The sequence below is a fragment of the Macaca mulatta genome, chromosome 3 (genome assembly GCF_049350105.2).
Source record: "Macaca mulatta isolate MMU2019108-1 chromosome 3, T2T-MMU8v2.0, whole genome shotgun sequence".
Lineage (NCBI taxonomy): Eukaryota > Metazoa > Chordata > Mammalia > Primates > Cercopithecidae > Macaca > Macaca mulatta.
Window position 1 is genome coordinate 77319673 of NC_133408.1, and position 16047 is coordinate 77335719.

The following is a 16047-nucleotide window of genomic DNA, read 5'->3' on the forward strand; positions in this document are numbered from 1 at the left end:
TAATTTTTGGTATTTTTAGTAGAGATGGGGTTTCACCATGTTGGCCAGGCTGGTCTCGAACTCCTGACCTCATGATCCACCCGCCTCGGCCTCCCAAAGTGCTGCGATTACAGGTGTGGGCCACCACGCCCGGCTCCTTTCTTTAACCTTTCTCATGAAATATCATTGTTCATTCTTTATTTTCAACCTCTATGTCCTTAAATCTAAAATGAATCTCTTGTAGACAGCATATAGTTGATTATTATTATTTATTTGTTCATCTACAGTATTTCTTTTGATTGGAGAGTTTAGTACATTTGAATTTCAAATAATTATTAATAGGTAAGGACTTACTCTTGCCATTTTGTCATTTGTTTTCTACTTTTATTATAGTTCTCTTACATGTCTTGGTGTCTTCCTTTGTGGTTTGACTATTGTAGCAGTGTACTTTGATTCTTCTCTCTTAATCTTTTTTGCATCTACTGTACATCGTGTGTGTGTATTTGTGTGTGGTTACCATGGAGTTTACACTGAATAATTTATAGTTACAGCAGTCTGTTTGAAGCTGATATCCACTTAACTTCAATCTTATACAGGCACTCTACACTTTACTTCCCCCTCCCCCACACACTTTATGTGACTGATGTCAGATTTTATTTTTCTGTATTGTATTTCCATTAGTAAATTTATGTGGCTATATTTATTCTGACAACTTGCCTTCTAATTTATATATTAGTGTTTAAAGTGATTTGTGTGTACCATTTCAGTATTATAATATTCTGTGTTTACCTTTAGCAATGAGATTTATATTTTCATATGCTTTAATGATGCTGTTTATCATCTTTTCATTTCAGCTGGAAAAACTGACTTTAGCAGGTCTAGTGGTGCCTAGTTTTGACAGGGAAAGACTTATCTCCCCTTCATCCTTAAACTACAGTTTTTCTGGATAAAGTATTCTTGGTTGACATTTTTTTCTTCCAGTACTTTGCTATATCATCCCATTGTCTCCTGGTCTGCAAGGTTTCCGCTGATAAATCTTATGATGTTTCCCTTGTGTGTGACAAGGTACCTTTCTCTTGCTGCTTTCAAAATTGTCTCTTTGTCTTTTACTTCTGAAAACCTCTAATATTTGAGACAAACTATAATGTGCTTCAGAGTAATGCTCTTTTTGTTTAATATATTTGAAGATCTTAGGACTTTATGTCAACTTTCCTCTGCAGAGTTGGGAAGATTTTTGCCATTATTTCTTTAAATAGGCTTTCCACCACTTTGATGGTGATCTGTAAGTTTCATAGGCTTTCTTCACTTTTTCATTTTTTTTTTCCTTCTCACTGGTTAATTTCAAATGGCCGGGCTTCAAATTTACTGATTCTTTTTCCTGCATGATCAAGTTTTCTGTTGAAGCTCTGTCTATTGGGTTTTTCAGTTCAATCATTGTATTCTTCAGCTCCAAGATTTCTGTTTGGTTTCTTCTTAATACTTCTGTTTCATTATTAAATTTCTCATTTTGTTCATGTATTGATTTCCTAATTTCATTTAGTTTTAAAATCTGTATTCTCCTGAAGCTCATTGAGCTTCTTTAACATGGCTATTTTGGATTCCTTTTCAGGTAATTTATGGATCTCCACTTTTCTGGGGTTGGTTACTGGGGTTTTGTTAGTTAACTTTGGTGGTGTTGTGTTTACCTTATGCTTTGTGATCCATGTAAACTTGTGTGTGTCTGTGCATTTGAAGGAGCAGACACCTTTAGTCTTTACAGACTGGTTTTGGCAGGTAAGGATCCACTCCTAGCTCACCAGACTGATATTTTTGCCTCTGGTATCTCAGTCAAGCTGAGTTTGAAGCCAGGTAAAATGGCTGTTTCAGGGAGTGCAGTTGGGACTGAGCTTGGGAAACCTGTCACCAAGGGTATGAATAGACATGTCTACCAGCAGGCCACAGTCGAGAGGGGCGGGAGCCAGGGCACATGACTACTTCAGTATCTGCAGTTGGGTCTGAGGTCAGCAAGCATGTTACTAGGGGGATAGGTTGGATATGGCCCCTCTCAGGAAATGGAAGATGGGACTTTTGGAAGCACCACAGCTCTTTGTGGTTGGAGCTGAGTTCATAGGAGGACAGGGATGCTTTCAGTCCACAGCTGGTACCAAAGCCTATGAGCCTGCCAGCAGGCTGTGGGCCTCATTTCTCAGTGTATCCCTCCTCAGTCTGCGGCTCTACCAGGGTTTCACAATCTTCTTTCTGGATCCCAAAGCTCTTACAAAGGAACTTCTGTGCATGGCAGGCTGCCAAATCATTTTTTCTGTTGGGGTACATGAGCCAGAGACCTCCTGTTCTACTGTCTTACTGATGTCACTCGCACCTGTGTGTTTACCAGTGCCCTGTGAGTTCCCAGTCTTCAATTTATTTGGTAACATCTGGAAACCATAATTATGTCCTGCAAGAATTATGCAAGTTACTTACTAAGGAATAGATCAGAGGGAAAAAACCTGTGGCCAACTTCTTGGGAAATTCATAGGAAAAGAGAGTTTAGCTTTAAATAAATAAAAATATTCTGCTAGAAAAATGTAAAAGATATAAATGCAGAGAATCCCAACAAGACACTTCACTAGAAGATCCCTTCTAAGACACATAATCATCAGATTCTCCAAAGTCAAAATGAAAGAAAAAATGTTAAAGGCAGCTAGAGAGAAAAGTCAGGTCATCTGTAAAGGGAAGCCCATCAGACTAAAAAATGGACCTCTTAGCAGAAACCCTACAAGCCAAAAGAGCTTGGGGGGCCAATATTCAACATCCTTAAAAGAAATTCCAACCCAGAATTTCATATCTGCACAGACTAAGCTGCATAAGCAAAGGAGAAATAAGATCCTTTTCAAATAAACAAATGCTGAAGGAATTCCTTACCTCCAGACCTGCCTTACAAGAGCTCCTGAAGGAAGCACTAAATATGGAAAGGAAACACCATTACCAGCTACTAACACTAAAGTACAGAGATTACTGACACTGTAAAGCAACCACTAAACAAGTCTGCAAAATAACCAGCTAACATCATGATAACAGGATCAAATCTTCATATATCAATACTAACCTTGAATGTAAATGAGCTAAATGCCCCAATTAAAAGGCACAGAGTGGCAAGCTGGATGAAGAACCAAGACCCATTGGTATGCTATCTTCAAGAAACATATCTTGCATGCAGTGACACACATAAGCTCAAAACAAAAGGGACTGAGAAAATTCTACCAAACACATGGAAAACACAAGAAAGCATTGGTAGGCTATCTTCAAGAAGCCTGTCTTACCTGCAGTGACACACATAAGCTCAAAACAAAAGGGACTGAGAAAAATCTACCAATCAAATGGATAATAGAAGAAAGCAGGAATTATAATACTAATTTCAGACAAAACAGATTTTAATTCAACAAAGATCAAAAAAGACAAGGGCATTACATAATGGTAAAGGGTTAAGTTCAACAAGAAGACATAACTGTTTTAAATATATATGCATGTAACACAGGAGCACTCAGACTCATCAAGCAGTTTCTTAATGACCTTCAAAGAAACTTAGACTCCCACACATTAATAGTGGGAGACTTTAACATCCCACTGACAACATTAGACCATAAAGATAAAAAATTAACAAAGATATTCAGGACCTGAACTCAGCACTGGATCAAATGGACCTGATAGACATCTACAGAACTTTTCACCCTAAAACAACAGAATATACATTTTTTCATTGCCATGTGTCGTGTACTCCAAAATCGATCACATAATCAGAAATAAAAGACTCCTCAGCAAATGCAGAAGAAATTAAATAGTAACAACCAATCTCTCAGACCAGAGAGCAATCAAATTAGAAATCAAGACTAATAAATTCACTCAAAACCATACAATTACATGGAAATGGAATAATCTGCTCCTGAATTAATTTTGGGTAAATAATGAAATGAAGGGGGAAATCAAGAAGTTCTTTTAAACTATTGAGAGCAAAGATACAACATACCAGAATCTCGGGGACACAGCTAAGGCAGTTTTAAGAGAGAAATTTATAGCAGCAAATGCCTACATCAAAAAGTTAGATCTCAATTTAACAACCTAACACTACAATTAAAAGAGGTAGAGAACCAAGAGAAAACCAACACTAAAGCTAACAGAAGACAAGAAATAACCAAAATCAGAGCTGAACTGAAGGAGATTGAGACACGAAAATCTATTCAAAAGATCAATGAATCCTGGAGCTGTTTTTTTTTTTTTTTTTTTTTTTTTTTTTTTTTTTTTTAATTAATAAAATAGACTGCTAGCTAGGCTAATAAAGAAGAAAAGAGAGAAGATGTACATGAACACAATCAGAAACGGCAAGTGGGGTGTCACCACTGACCCCATAGAAATACAAATAATCATGAGAATATTATGAACACTTCTGTGCACATAAACTAGAAAATCTAGAAGAAATGGATAAATTCCTGGATACACACACACTCTCCCAAGACTGAAACAGGAAGAAGTTGAATCTCTGAACAGACCAGTAACCAACTCTGAAATAGAATCAGTAATAAATATTCTACCAACCAAAAAGAAAAGAAAAAGCCCAAGAGCAAACGGATTCACAGCTGAATTCTATCAGATATACAAAGAAGAACTGGTACTATTACTGCTGAAACTGTTCCCATAAATAACTAAATAAGTAAGTAAGGATGAAGGACTCCTCTCTAACTCATTCTATGAGGCCCACATCATCCTGATACCAAAAACTGACAGGGACACCACACCAAAAAAGAAAACTTCAGGCCACTATCCTTGATAAACATCAGCGGAGAAATCCTCAACAAAATACTGGCAAACTGAATCCAGCAGCACATCAGAAATCTTATCCACCACAATCAAGTAGGCTTTATCCCTGGGATGCAAGGTTGGTTCAACATATTCATATCAATAAATGTATTTCATCACGTAAACAGAACAAAAGACAGAAACCACACGATTATTTCAAAAGATGCAGAAGAGGCTTTTGATAAAAATTCAGCATCCTTTCATGTTAAAACCTCTGAATAAACTAGGTGTTGAAGGAATATACCTCAAAATAATAATAAGAGCCATATATGACAAACCCACAGCCAAGATCATATTGAATGGGCAAAAGCTGGAAGCATTTCCCTTGAAAACCAGCATAAGACAAGGATGCCCCCTCTCACCACTCCTATTCAACATAGTACTGGAAATTCTGGCCAGGACAATCAGGCAAAAGAAAGAAATAAAGGGCATCCAGACCGGAAGAGAGGAAGTCCAAACTATCTCCATTTGCAGACGACATGATCCTGTATATAGAACACCCCATAGTCTTGGCCCTAAATCTTCTTAAGCTGATAAACAATTTCAGCAAAGTCTCAGGATACAAAATTGATGTACAAAAATCCCTAGCATTTCTATACACCAACACAGTTAAGCTGAGAGCCAAATCAGGAATGCAGTCTCATTCGCAATTGCCAGAAAAAAATTATAAAATACCTAGGAATGAAGGTAACCAGCAAGGTGAAAGATCTCTACAAGGAGAACTACAAAACACTGCTCAAAGAAATCAGAGATGATACAAACAGATGGAAAGGAAGGATCAATATATATGCTGTGCCAATTAAACTAGCAATGACATTCTTCACAGAACTAGAAAAAACTATTTTAAAATTCACAAAGAACCAAAAAATAAACCCAAATAGCCAAGGCAATCCTAAGCAAAAGAACAAAGCTGGAGGCATCATGCTACTTGACTTAAAACTATACTATAGGGCTACAGTAACCAAAACAGCATGCTACTGGTATAAAAACAGACACATAGGGCAATGGAACAGAATGGAGAACCCAAAAATAAGATCACACACCTGAAACTATCTGATCTTTGGTGAAGCTGACAAAAACAAGCAATGGGGAAAGAATTCCCTATTCAGTAAATGGTGATGGGAAAACTGACTAGCCATGTGCAGAAGATTGAAACTAGACCCCTTCCATACACCATGTACAAAAGATAACTCAAGATGGATTAAAGACTTAAATTTAAAACCTAAACTATAAAAACCTTGGAAGACAACCAAGGCAATACCATTCTGGACATAGAACAGTCAAAGATTTTATGACGAAGACTCCAAAACCAATTGCAACAAAAGCAAAACTTGACAAATGGTTAATAGTTAATCTAATTAAACTACAGAGCTTCTGCACAGCGAAAGAAACTATAACAGAGTAAACAGATAACCTACAAAATAGGCGAAAATATTTTCCAACTATGCATCTGACAAAGGTCTAATATCCAGCATCTAAAAGGAACTTAAACAAATTTACAAGAAAAAAACCAAACCCCATTAAGAAGTGGGCAAAGGACATGAACAGCCACTTTTCAAAAGAAGACATACATGAGGCCAACAAACATGAAAAAAAGCTCAACGTCACTGATGATTAGAGAAATGCAAATCAAAACCACAATGAAATACCATCTCACACCAGTCAGAAGGGCTACTATGAAAAAGTCAAAAAACAACAGATGCTGGTAAGGTTGCAGAGAAAAAGGAACACTTATACACTGTTGGTGTATAAGGTAGAATTGTAAATTAGTTCAACCATTGTGGAAGACAGGGTAGCAATTCCTCCAAGACCTAAAAACAGAACTACCATTCAACCCAGCAATCCCATTACTGAGTATATACCCAAAGGAATATAAATCATTCTGTCATATGCACATGTACGTTCATTGCAGCACTATTTACAATAGCAAAGACATGGAATCAACGTAGAGGCCCATCAATAGTATGTTGGATAAAGAAAATGTAGTACAGATACACCATGGACTACTATGCATCCATTAAAAAAAAGAACAGGATCATGTCCTTTGTAGAAACATGGATGGAGCTAGAGGTCATTATCCTTAGCAAACTAATGCAGCAACAGAGAACCAAATATTGCATGTTCTCACTTATAGGTGGAAGCTAAATGATGAGAACACAGGGACACATAGAGGGGAACAACAACAACAAACACTGGGGTCTCTCAGAGGATGGTGGGTGGGAGGAGGGAAAGGATCAGAAAAAATAACTAATGGGTACTAGGATTAATACCTGGGTGATAAAATAATCTATACAACAAACCCAAGTTTAGCTATGTAACAAACCTGCACATATACCCCTGAACTTAAAAGTTAAATCAAAAAGATACATTATATTTATGAATAACTGAAAATTTAGTTTCTTGTATGCATGAAAAATATTTGTGCTAACAGACCTTAGATGATTCAACTCAACATACCCTTGGATTTAACTAAAAATATAACGATTTTCCAAGCTATTAATTATGATTTTTCTCTTTCAGTAGTGTTGTTTGTTAGTGCTGAAAATGTTAACATATTGCTCTACAACCATGCAGAAGGAATTAATGAGCTGCTGTTGTCTTTTTTCATAAGCACATCTAATTTGCTCATTCATCCACTTGTTCATTTGTTCTACCCTTATTTAGCCAGGCAAAAGAGAGAGTGCAGTCATTCCTAATCATCATGATTTGTTTTCCTCTTTTTCAGCCATGCAATGATGGACCTACTGGTTGAACTTTGCCTTCAGAACCACCTGAATCCATCCCACCACGCCCTTGAAATTCGGTCTTCAGAAACCCAACAGCCTTTGAGTTTTAAGCCAAATACTTTGATTGGGACCCTGAATGTGCATACTGTGTTTGTGAAAGAAAAAGTTCCTGAAGAGAAGGTTAAGCCTGGTCCCCCTAAGGTGCCTGAGGTTAGTAGGTACCTACATGGAGATACCTGTGTCTGAATGTGTGGCAGGTCCTGAGTAGGGGCCAGTGTGGCTCTTCTTATCTAAATACAATGCAGAGATCTGTGGCTGAGGCTGCTACTTTCATGCCAGGAAAAGCTAGGCACTAAACAGAGTTTGTTTTAGGAGACAAAATTTACAGAACTGAATAATGTTCATCGTTGTAACATTGCTCCTTTATATATTATAGAAGAGGAATTGATCTACAGTGAGCTATCCATTAGACCTTCATTCAAAGAGGGACATAGTCTCTAATTCTGTACTTTCTAATATGATAGTCACTGGCCACATGCAGCTTTTTTTTTTTAATTTGGTGTGTTTATTATTGTTATTGTTATTCATGTAGATTTTTCTTTTTTCATTTTAATTGACACATACAGCTTTTGAACACTTGAAATGTGGCTGGTGTGATTGAGAAACTGAATTTTTAATTTAATTTTAATTTTAAATTTAAATTGCCACTAGCTAATGGCTACATGATTGGACAGTGCAGTTCTAGAATTCTTCCTGACTCAGGAAGCAGTTGGCATCTATAGAGGATTTAAACATCTTCCCAGAGGAAGAGAATAAAAAGGGAAAACTTTTTTTTTTTTTAATGATGTCAGAAATATTTATTCATTGCATTTGGAGAATGTCTTATATACATAGCTGTATTCCAGGCTTTTATTAATTAAAATTAATTCTGGTAGCTTATTATATACTTTTATTGTTTTTGTTGTTGTTTTGAGATGGACCTTCACTCTTGTTGCCCAGGCTGGAGTGCAGTGGTGTGATCTTGGCTCATTGCTACCTCTGCCTCCCAGGTTCAAGTAGTTCTCCTGCCTCAGTCTCCGGAGTAACTGGGACTACAGTTGCATGCCACCACGCCCGGCTAATTTGTGTATTTTGTAAAGACAGGGTTTCACCATGTTGGCCAGTCTGGTCTTGAACTCCTGACCTCAGGTGAGCCACCTGCCACAGCCTCTCAAAGTGCTGGGATTACAGGCCTGAGCCACCATACCCAGCCTTATTGTACTTTTAAATAAGTATTTGATACTAATCTTTTAGCTCAAATTAAAAGCAATGTTACTTTCAGATTCTTAGCAGATCTTCTAAATTTTCCTGCTTTTAAAAATGGCAGTGCAGCCAACATTAGTCTCCTATTAATTTCTAGGATTGATTGGTTAGTACATTCTCATTGTTGCTCTAGAACACTCTGACCAGAGATTATTCCTCAAGTAAACAGTGTTTGAGGCAGAGCATCTCTGTATATACCCTGCGTCTTCCCTTGACTTCCTGCTTCTCAGGGCAGGTAAGCCCAGGCATATGCATGATTCTACTTGCTAGGGCAGGAGAGGACCAGTAAAGGAGCAGTAGGTTCCATATTGTCTCCCAAAATTTGTCGTTCTCCCAGCCGCTGGGCCCTGGTACGCAGGCTGGAAGAGAGCGTGAGGCCTTTCTTTGCTGCTCTTTTGTTCAATCTACATTTACTGTGTCCAGCTCTGCAGTGTCTTAGCACAATTAGGATGATCAGTAAAAACGCAAGAAAAATGATCAGTAAAAGTGGAAGAAGAATGACTACCACTTTATCTGCAGTCATTTAAAATTAGTATTAGTCAATTGAGTGTTTTTCTTCCTATTATACGCCTGGTATTTTTTTAAATAAAATGTATTTCTAGTTTTAAATACATGTGTGTAGTGTGTATACATAAATACATGTAAGTCTGTGTACACACTGTATATGTTTCATATATGTGTGTCTATAGTACATATGTACACTATATATACACTTATATATACATATATGTACATATATAGGTGTTCCTATATTTATGTGGATATTTTGACTCCTTAAAACTTTGACGTCATGTTTTTGGGGGGTTTTTCTTTAAATTATTCATACAACTTCCAAACTATTTTCTTTAGAAAATGCATATAAGTGCCATGTGTTCACATCTGGCCAGAACCCTTGGAAGACAGTAAAGTTTATGTGTTGGATTTTAAATGTAGAGTCCTCCCTGATGTTTATTTCGCTGTGTTGTTAGCAGCTTGTTCACTAGTAAGAGATTCTAAACCAAATTTATTATTCTAGACATTTGTTTTTCAATATTCATTATGCCATTTTCCCCCATGACTCACTCAATTTGTGGAAGAAAGATTCAGGCTACACACAAATCCTGTCCCACCCAACTGTCAAACTGACACAGGAATTGAAGCCTTGTGGGAGGATGTCTTACCAAATTCTTTTTGCCTGTGTGTTCTTCCAGAAATCTGTGCGTTTGGTCGTGAATTACCTGCGGACACAAAAAGCTGTTGTGCGTGTGAGCCCTGAGGTTCCTCTCCAGAATATTCTCCCAGTCATTTGTGCAAAGTGTGAGGTCAGCCCAGAGCATGTGGTTCTCCTCAGGGACAACGTTGCCGGAGAGGAGTTGGAGCTGTCCAAGTCCCTGAACGAGCTCGGGATAAAGGAGCTCTACGCGTGGGACAACAGAAGAGGTGAGGCCCCGCTGCGTCTTATGCACATGCCCATAATCACATAGATGCGCGGCTTGCACATGTCCCCTGTTGGCTCTCCTCAGCACTCTGGGCAGCGCCACGGAGAGATGGGTACATGAAGTTCCAGGCAAGTCAAGTTGAAGTAGGCAAAAAAGAAATTTGGCCTGTTTTCCTTCCTCTGGATTGAACTGTGCCTCCTTTCTCCCAGCCCTGAACATGTCCTTTATCCTTTGTCTCCCTGCAAACTTCCATGACATAAGTAAAAGGGGAAAAGGTGAGGCGAGGTGAGAGCTTATGCTCTGAAGTAACTACTCCAAACCATCTGTAATACTTTATTGTGGGTTGGTGGCTCACACTTGTAATCCTGGCACTTTGAGAGGCTGAAGCAGGAGGATGACTGGAGCTCAGGAGTTCAAGACCAGCCTGGACAAAATAGTGAGACACCATGTCTACAAAAAATTTTAAACTTAGCCAGACGCGGTGGTGCATCCCCGTTCCTATAGTCCCATCTACTTGAGAGGCTGAGGCTGGAGGATCGCTTGAATCGAGGAGGTTGAAGCTGCACTGAGCTATTATCACACGATTGCCCTCAGCCTAGGCAACAGAGTGAGACCCTGTCTCTTAAAAAAAAAAAAAAAAATTTATCTTGATTTTCTTTTTCAGTTGCCATTAGCTGCTATTCCCAGGTTTCAAACATTGCTCATATCTAAAACCAGTGGCAGAAATGCATTTAGCTGTTCTCTAAAACTGAACAGTTACAGTGCATGAGATCCATTCCTGAAGATAACTTTAGGGCCACCTTAGGCCTCCTTACTGTGTTGCCAGTGTCATCCTGCTCATCGTGTGAATCTGGCTCTTTGTATGAGGCCACTGTTAGAGCCACTGGTGAGAGTGGCAGCCCAGAGGCCTTGCTGGTGCAGAAACTGATATGTTGTGTAAGCACATGTTTCTGATTGATATAGAGTGCTAACTGCATATTTTAACTACTGTCAGACCACAGGAAATGTTATATTCCTTGACCTTAGAATGATCAAAATGGACTTTGTAAAAGTTTCTCTCCTAATGAGCCTCATTTGATATCTCTTGTCTCTGTTTCATTATTCCATAAATATTGAATAGGTTGAGTTTTAAAAATATATACATATTCAAGTTTTTCCTGTTTTTCTATGGCTTTTTTTCTAATTTTTTCCAACAAAAATGTATTTTTTCTTTTCTTTTCTTTTCTTTTTTTTTTTTTGAGATGGAGTTTCACTCTTATACCCCAGGCTGGAGTACAATGGTGCGATATTGGCTCACTGCAACCTCCATCTCCCAGGTTCAAGTGATTCTCCTGCCTCAGCCTCCTGAGTAGCTGAGATTACAGGCACCCGCCACCATGCTCGGCTGATTTTTGTATTTTTAGTAGAGACAGGGTTTCACCACGTTGGCCAGGCTGGTCTCGAACTTCTGACCTTAGGTGCTCCACCTGCCTTGGCCTCCCAAAGTGCTGGGATTACAGGCGTGAGCCACTGCGCCTGGCCATATTTTTTCTTAATACCAAGTTTATTGTGAAATCCATGATCATAGTGGAATCTCTGTCTAGTCTGCCCTCTCCCCGCCAAGTCAGCCCTTGTCTTCCTGGGTATCTGGCATCTAGATCTGATTTGACATTCAAGAGAGGGTTTTGGCTCAATTGAGTGTAAGATACATGGACTATTTATTCCTTCAAAAAAAGTACTTTGACATTTGAGAATAATGCATCTTGTGTTTTATCCAGTGTCTTTTTAAAACACAGACAGAAATACTCTCAGCATCGCTGCACAGGCCTGGTGGCACTGAGTATATCAGCGCTATTGAAATTTGCTTTACATGACTCTCTGGAAACAGCTTCCATTTGTTAAGATAAAAAGAAAAATGAAAGGAAAACTGTTCCACATTCAGGTGTCTGTAATAAAAAGGCTTACAAGTGTTTCTGTTACATGCCACCACTTGAATGTATCTTGAAAGGTAGATCTTGAACCTGGCACTTGGGAGAAGTCATATAAAACCTGCCTGTCTGTGAAGGAGAGGACCCAGTCTAGCCCATGGTCACTGGAAATGCAGGAACTGAAGTGTTCATGTGATCAGGGGCCCAGAGCATTTCTTCTGATCCTCATACGGGGCAGAGTAGAACATACTGGTGCGGTCAGCTTGGCCGTTCAGATTTTGAAGCACTTCTGCCCTTGGTGGGAACTAGCTGCTTCCAAACCCCCAAGTCCCCCTCTCTACTGCCTTGGACGTTTTGGCCCTTTCCACCCCACCCCCAAGGCACCACGAGCTTCCCCACCGTGGGGACTGTGCTCCAGCCCTGTGGTCAGCACCCCTCTCATCTGGACCATGCCTGTGCCATGCCAACTGTGACATTTGATTACCATCCCTGCCAAGTGCCTGCCTCCTGCTCACTGTCAAATATTTGAAAAGACACTTGTCCAGAGACCATCCCCGAGGCTCCCTTTTTCCCCTACAACTGCCCTGGGCAAGCCTGCTGGGTGCTGCTGGAGGAGCCCTTGCTTTCACTCCTCTTGGTATTCACTTGGAGGAGAAAGGCATCCACTCCTGAGCCCTACCACTGCTGGAGAACAGAAGGGCAGCTGGCTGGAGGCAAGGCATTGCTAGGCAGAGGCCCGCCCTCCCCTGGAATCCCTGGTGGGGGCATCTTGAAAAAGCCAAGGGCTCTGCTGCCACCTGCGTCCACAGAGGCACTTAGCAGGCTGTGTAGCTGCAGCCCCGAGAGGGCCAGCCCAGAGAGGCAAGCTGACCCAGCAGGAGGCCTTCTCACTGCTGCAGCAGGACAGCCCCCTCTGAGCCTTGTGAGAGCCAAGGCCTGGCTCAGGGGCTCCCACACATCTTGAAGCTGGACCTCACTCTCTCATTACCTGCCTTTTCCAGTTCGTCTGACCAAAACTCAGTCCGAGCCTTCCCTGAGCTGTCAAGGTACAGTGAACCTGGGGCTTCCCGCTCCCCCTGTGAGGCTGCACTTCGCATGGCTCTGGGGTCAGAGCTGCACGGAGGTGATGTTTTTGTGCCAGGCTCCAAGGAATGGAAGTTTGGCTTGGGGCCCTTCTGGAGGTGCATGCCAGGCGGACATGAGATTTTGGTTTGGTTTCTTGATTACCTGGTTGGTTCAGAGAAGAATGCTTCTTATGAGAATTTGCCGAGAGAGAATTTGCCGTGATGAGAAAATGCTTCTTATGAGAATTTCTCATCTAATTGGTGAGGAATGAGGGAGGCAGTCACAGAAAACAAATTCTGTTGCCCAGTAATTCAAGACAGAGCAGAAGTGGTGCACACAGGAAAGGCACCCTTTCCTTTTCACCTCTGCCTGCCCGTGCTTACCTGCCCCAGAAGGCCATCCTGCATGCTACAGAATTTGGGACAGTATGGATTTTAAAATTTAACCTTTTCTGTCATAGACAAGTATGCAAATGATTAGTCCAGATTTTGCATTTATTCCGACATCTATTTAAAAGTTTCTCTCATAGAGATATTTCTGTACAGAAAGAGATATTTCTATACAGAAAGAGATGTTTATATGTATATATAGACAGATACAGAGATACATTGTGTTTGTGTGTGTATATATATATATATACTTAATCATATACACATATGCATATGCATATATAGAATGCCCGTTGTACATTTGCAGATGTTGACCTGGTCCCCTCCTTCCATTTACTGCTTACTGGCCTTGTCCTGGTCACTGAGTCTCCTTCTCTAGACAAGTGAGTGGTTTGGACTTGTTGGTCTTTAAGGGTCCTTCATCCTTCATCCTTCTCTGCCCCTCTGTAATTCATCTTTAACATTTTTCAAATCATTGTAATGCTTCAGAAAGCAAAACTTTCTTGCAGATTCAGTGTGCGTTTCCAGATTTTTCTTAATATTTAATTACTTGTAAATTAGAGTAAATTCAAACAAAATAAATGCCACCCTCAGCTTATCACATCATAGGCACCGTGGGTTCTAGAGCTCACTTGCGTATGTTCGAGGGCTGGCTACGCATCAGTTGTTCATTGTTGCTCTGCTTTATAGCCAGGCAGCCTCTGGACGTTTTGGCTGATGGCAACACTGAGTTCCACTTTTCTCCCAAACCAATTCTTCTTCAGTGTCTGCCAAGCCTCAGAGGCCTCATAGGAGACCCCTATCAGTCAGTGACTGAGACCAAAGCCTCACCTCTAAAAACAGACCATCTGCGTTAGGCCCAACTCAGCATTGTGAGTCTCAGGCCCCTGGTGCCTCTAGACAGCCGCGGGCTGTAGCTGCATGAGAAAAGCATCACTACTGTTGAGGGGCAGTTCTGGTGCCGGGGCTGTCCTGGACCCTTCATCAGGGAGCCGACCTCAGTCCTTAGGGGTGATGATCAGCCACTGTGTCATTCAAGAAGAGAAACAACAGGCTAGATTTCGTTGCAGTTTTCTGATGCAGTCTGTCCTTTCTGTGGTCAGTGTAATACAGCTTGTGTACCAGGAACATGTTCTACTTCTCGATTATCAGTAGGAGACTATGATGCCATCTGTTTTAACATTGACAGTTTCTCAACTTACGATTTTTCAACTTTACCATGGTGCGAAAGTGCTATGCATTCAGTATGCTCCTGGGCTTACGATGGGGTCACATCTGGATAAAGCCATCGTGAACTGACAATGTAACCCCATCGTCAGTTCGCGAGCATCCGTTGGTCCATGTCACATACCACTCAATTCTAGAAACATCCTTGGTTATAAACATACATATTAAAGCATATAATAGTTTAGATGTAGTCTTAACTGTGTGCTCTGTTTTCCTCTTTATAGCTCTGTAGCTAATAGAGGGCTTGCTGCAACTAACTTTGCAGCACGTTTGCACACATGCGTTGGTGCTGCTGCACCATGTTGCAGCGTGCCCTCTGGTTTGGGTACTGTGCGATGTGGAGCCTGCTTGGTGCCTCCGCTGGAGCCTCCTGCATGTAACTGCGTGTCCTGGCCCTGCCCTGGTGGCTAGGACACGCACCTCTGCCTCTACAGAGTGATTTCAGGAGCGCGTGTGCTGGGTTTTTGCTTTGCTGTGTGGACACTATCAGTGTTCACGCCTATGTTATTAATGCACTGACTGCTGTGTGTGTTCTCTAACTCAAATGTGAAATCATATATTAGCAGATCAAGAAGTTAATTGAGGGTTACCTTATTTGCATTAATAGTCTGATGGCAGAATTTGTAAAATCCCAGTCCATGATTCTGCCACCAGTGGTCTAGTGCTCTTGCTCTTGTCTAGAGCAGTTGGCAGTGATATGGGAAAAAGTATTTTTCTATCCTCCAGGAACACCTCCACTTTCCTTCCTCTTGTCATATCTGTATGCCCTGGCAGAGAAGAATAGAATGAAGTAATGACAAAGGCCTTTCCTGCGCAAATAAATGCATGATACTAGTGAGCAGTGTGCTGAGCTGTGTGAGTGCCATCATGTGCGCTTAGCGCACTCGCCCTCAACCTGCACATGAAGCTGCTGAGACTTGGAGAAGCTAGGTGGTTTTCCCAAGTGTGCCTCACACATGTGCGCTCTTAATCTCTCAGCAGCACTCCCCCAAGTGTGTTCTCCAGACCCTCAGCTTAAGCCTCCTTAGGGGCTAGTTTGACTGTGTAGTGCTAGGCCCTGCACCCAGGGCTTCTTGTTCTGGGGGTCTGGAGTGGGCCCCAAGGATTCTTATCTCTCACAAGTTCCCAGCGATGCTGATGCTGCAGGTTCCGTCTTGCTTTGGGAACGACGACCCGTGGCTGTCTTGTCAGCTGGCAGGCACAT

At 40.9% G+C, this 16047-nt stretch overlaps 1 protein-coding gene across 11 annotated transcripts in view; it reads left to right on the forward strand.

Moving 5' to 3' along the window:
• COBL (cordon-bleu WH2 repeat protein) overlaps nt 1-16047 on the forward strand; it is a 300968-nt gene that overhangs the window by 113307 nt on the left and 171614 nt on the right. For 6 of the 11 annotated variants that reach the window (XM_015133468.3, XM_077996720.1, XM_015133471.3 and 3 more), the window contains exons 3-4: nt 7535-7745; nt 10028-10256. In XM_015133468.3, the coding sequence (XP_014988954.3) occupies nt 7535-7745; nt 10028-10256 (440 nt within the window). Of the gene's footprint in view, nt 1-7534; nt 7746-10027; nt 10257-13163; nt 13209-16047 lie in introns of all 11 variants that reach the window. The other 5 variants (XM_015133467.3, XM_015133472.3, XM_015133470.3 and 2 more) reach the window with 1 other exon arrangement.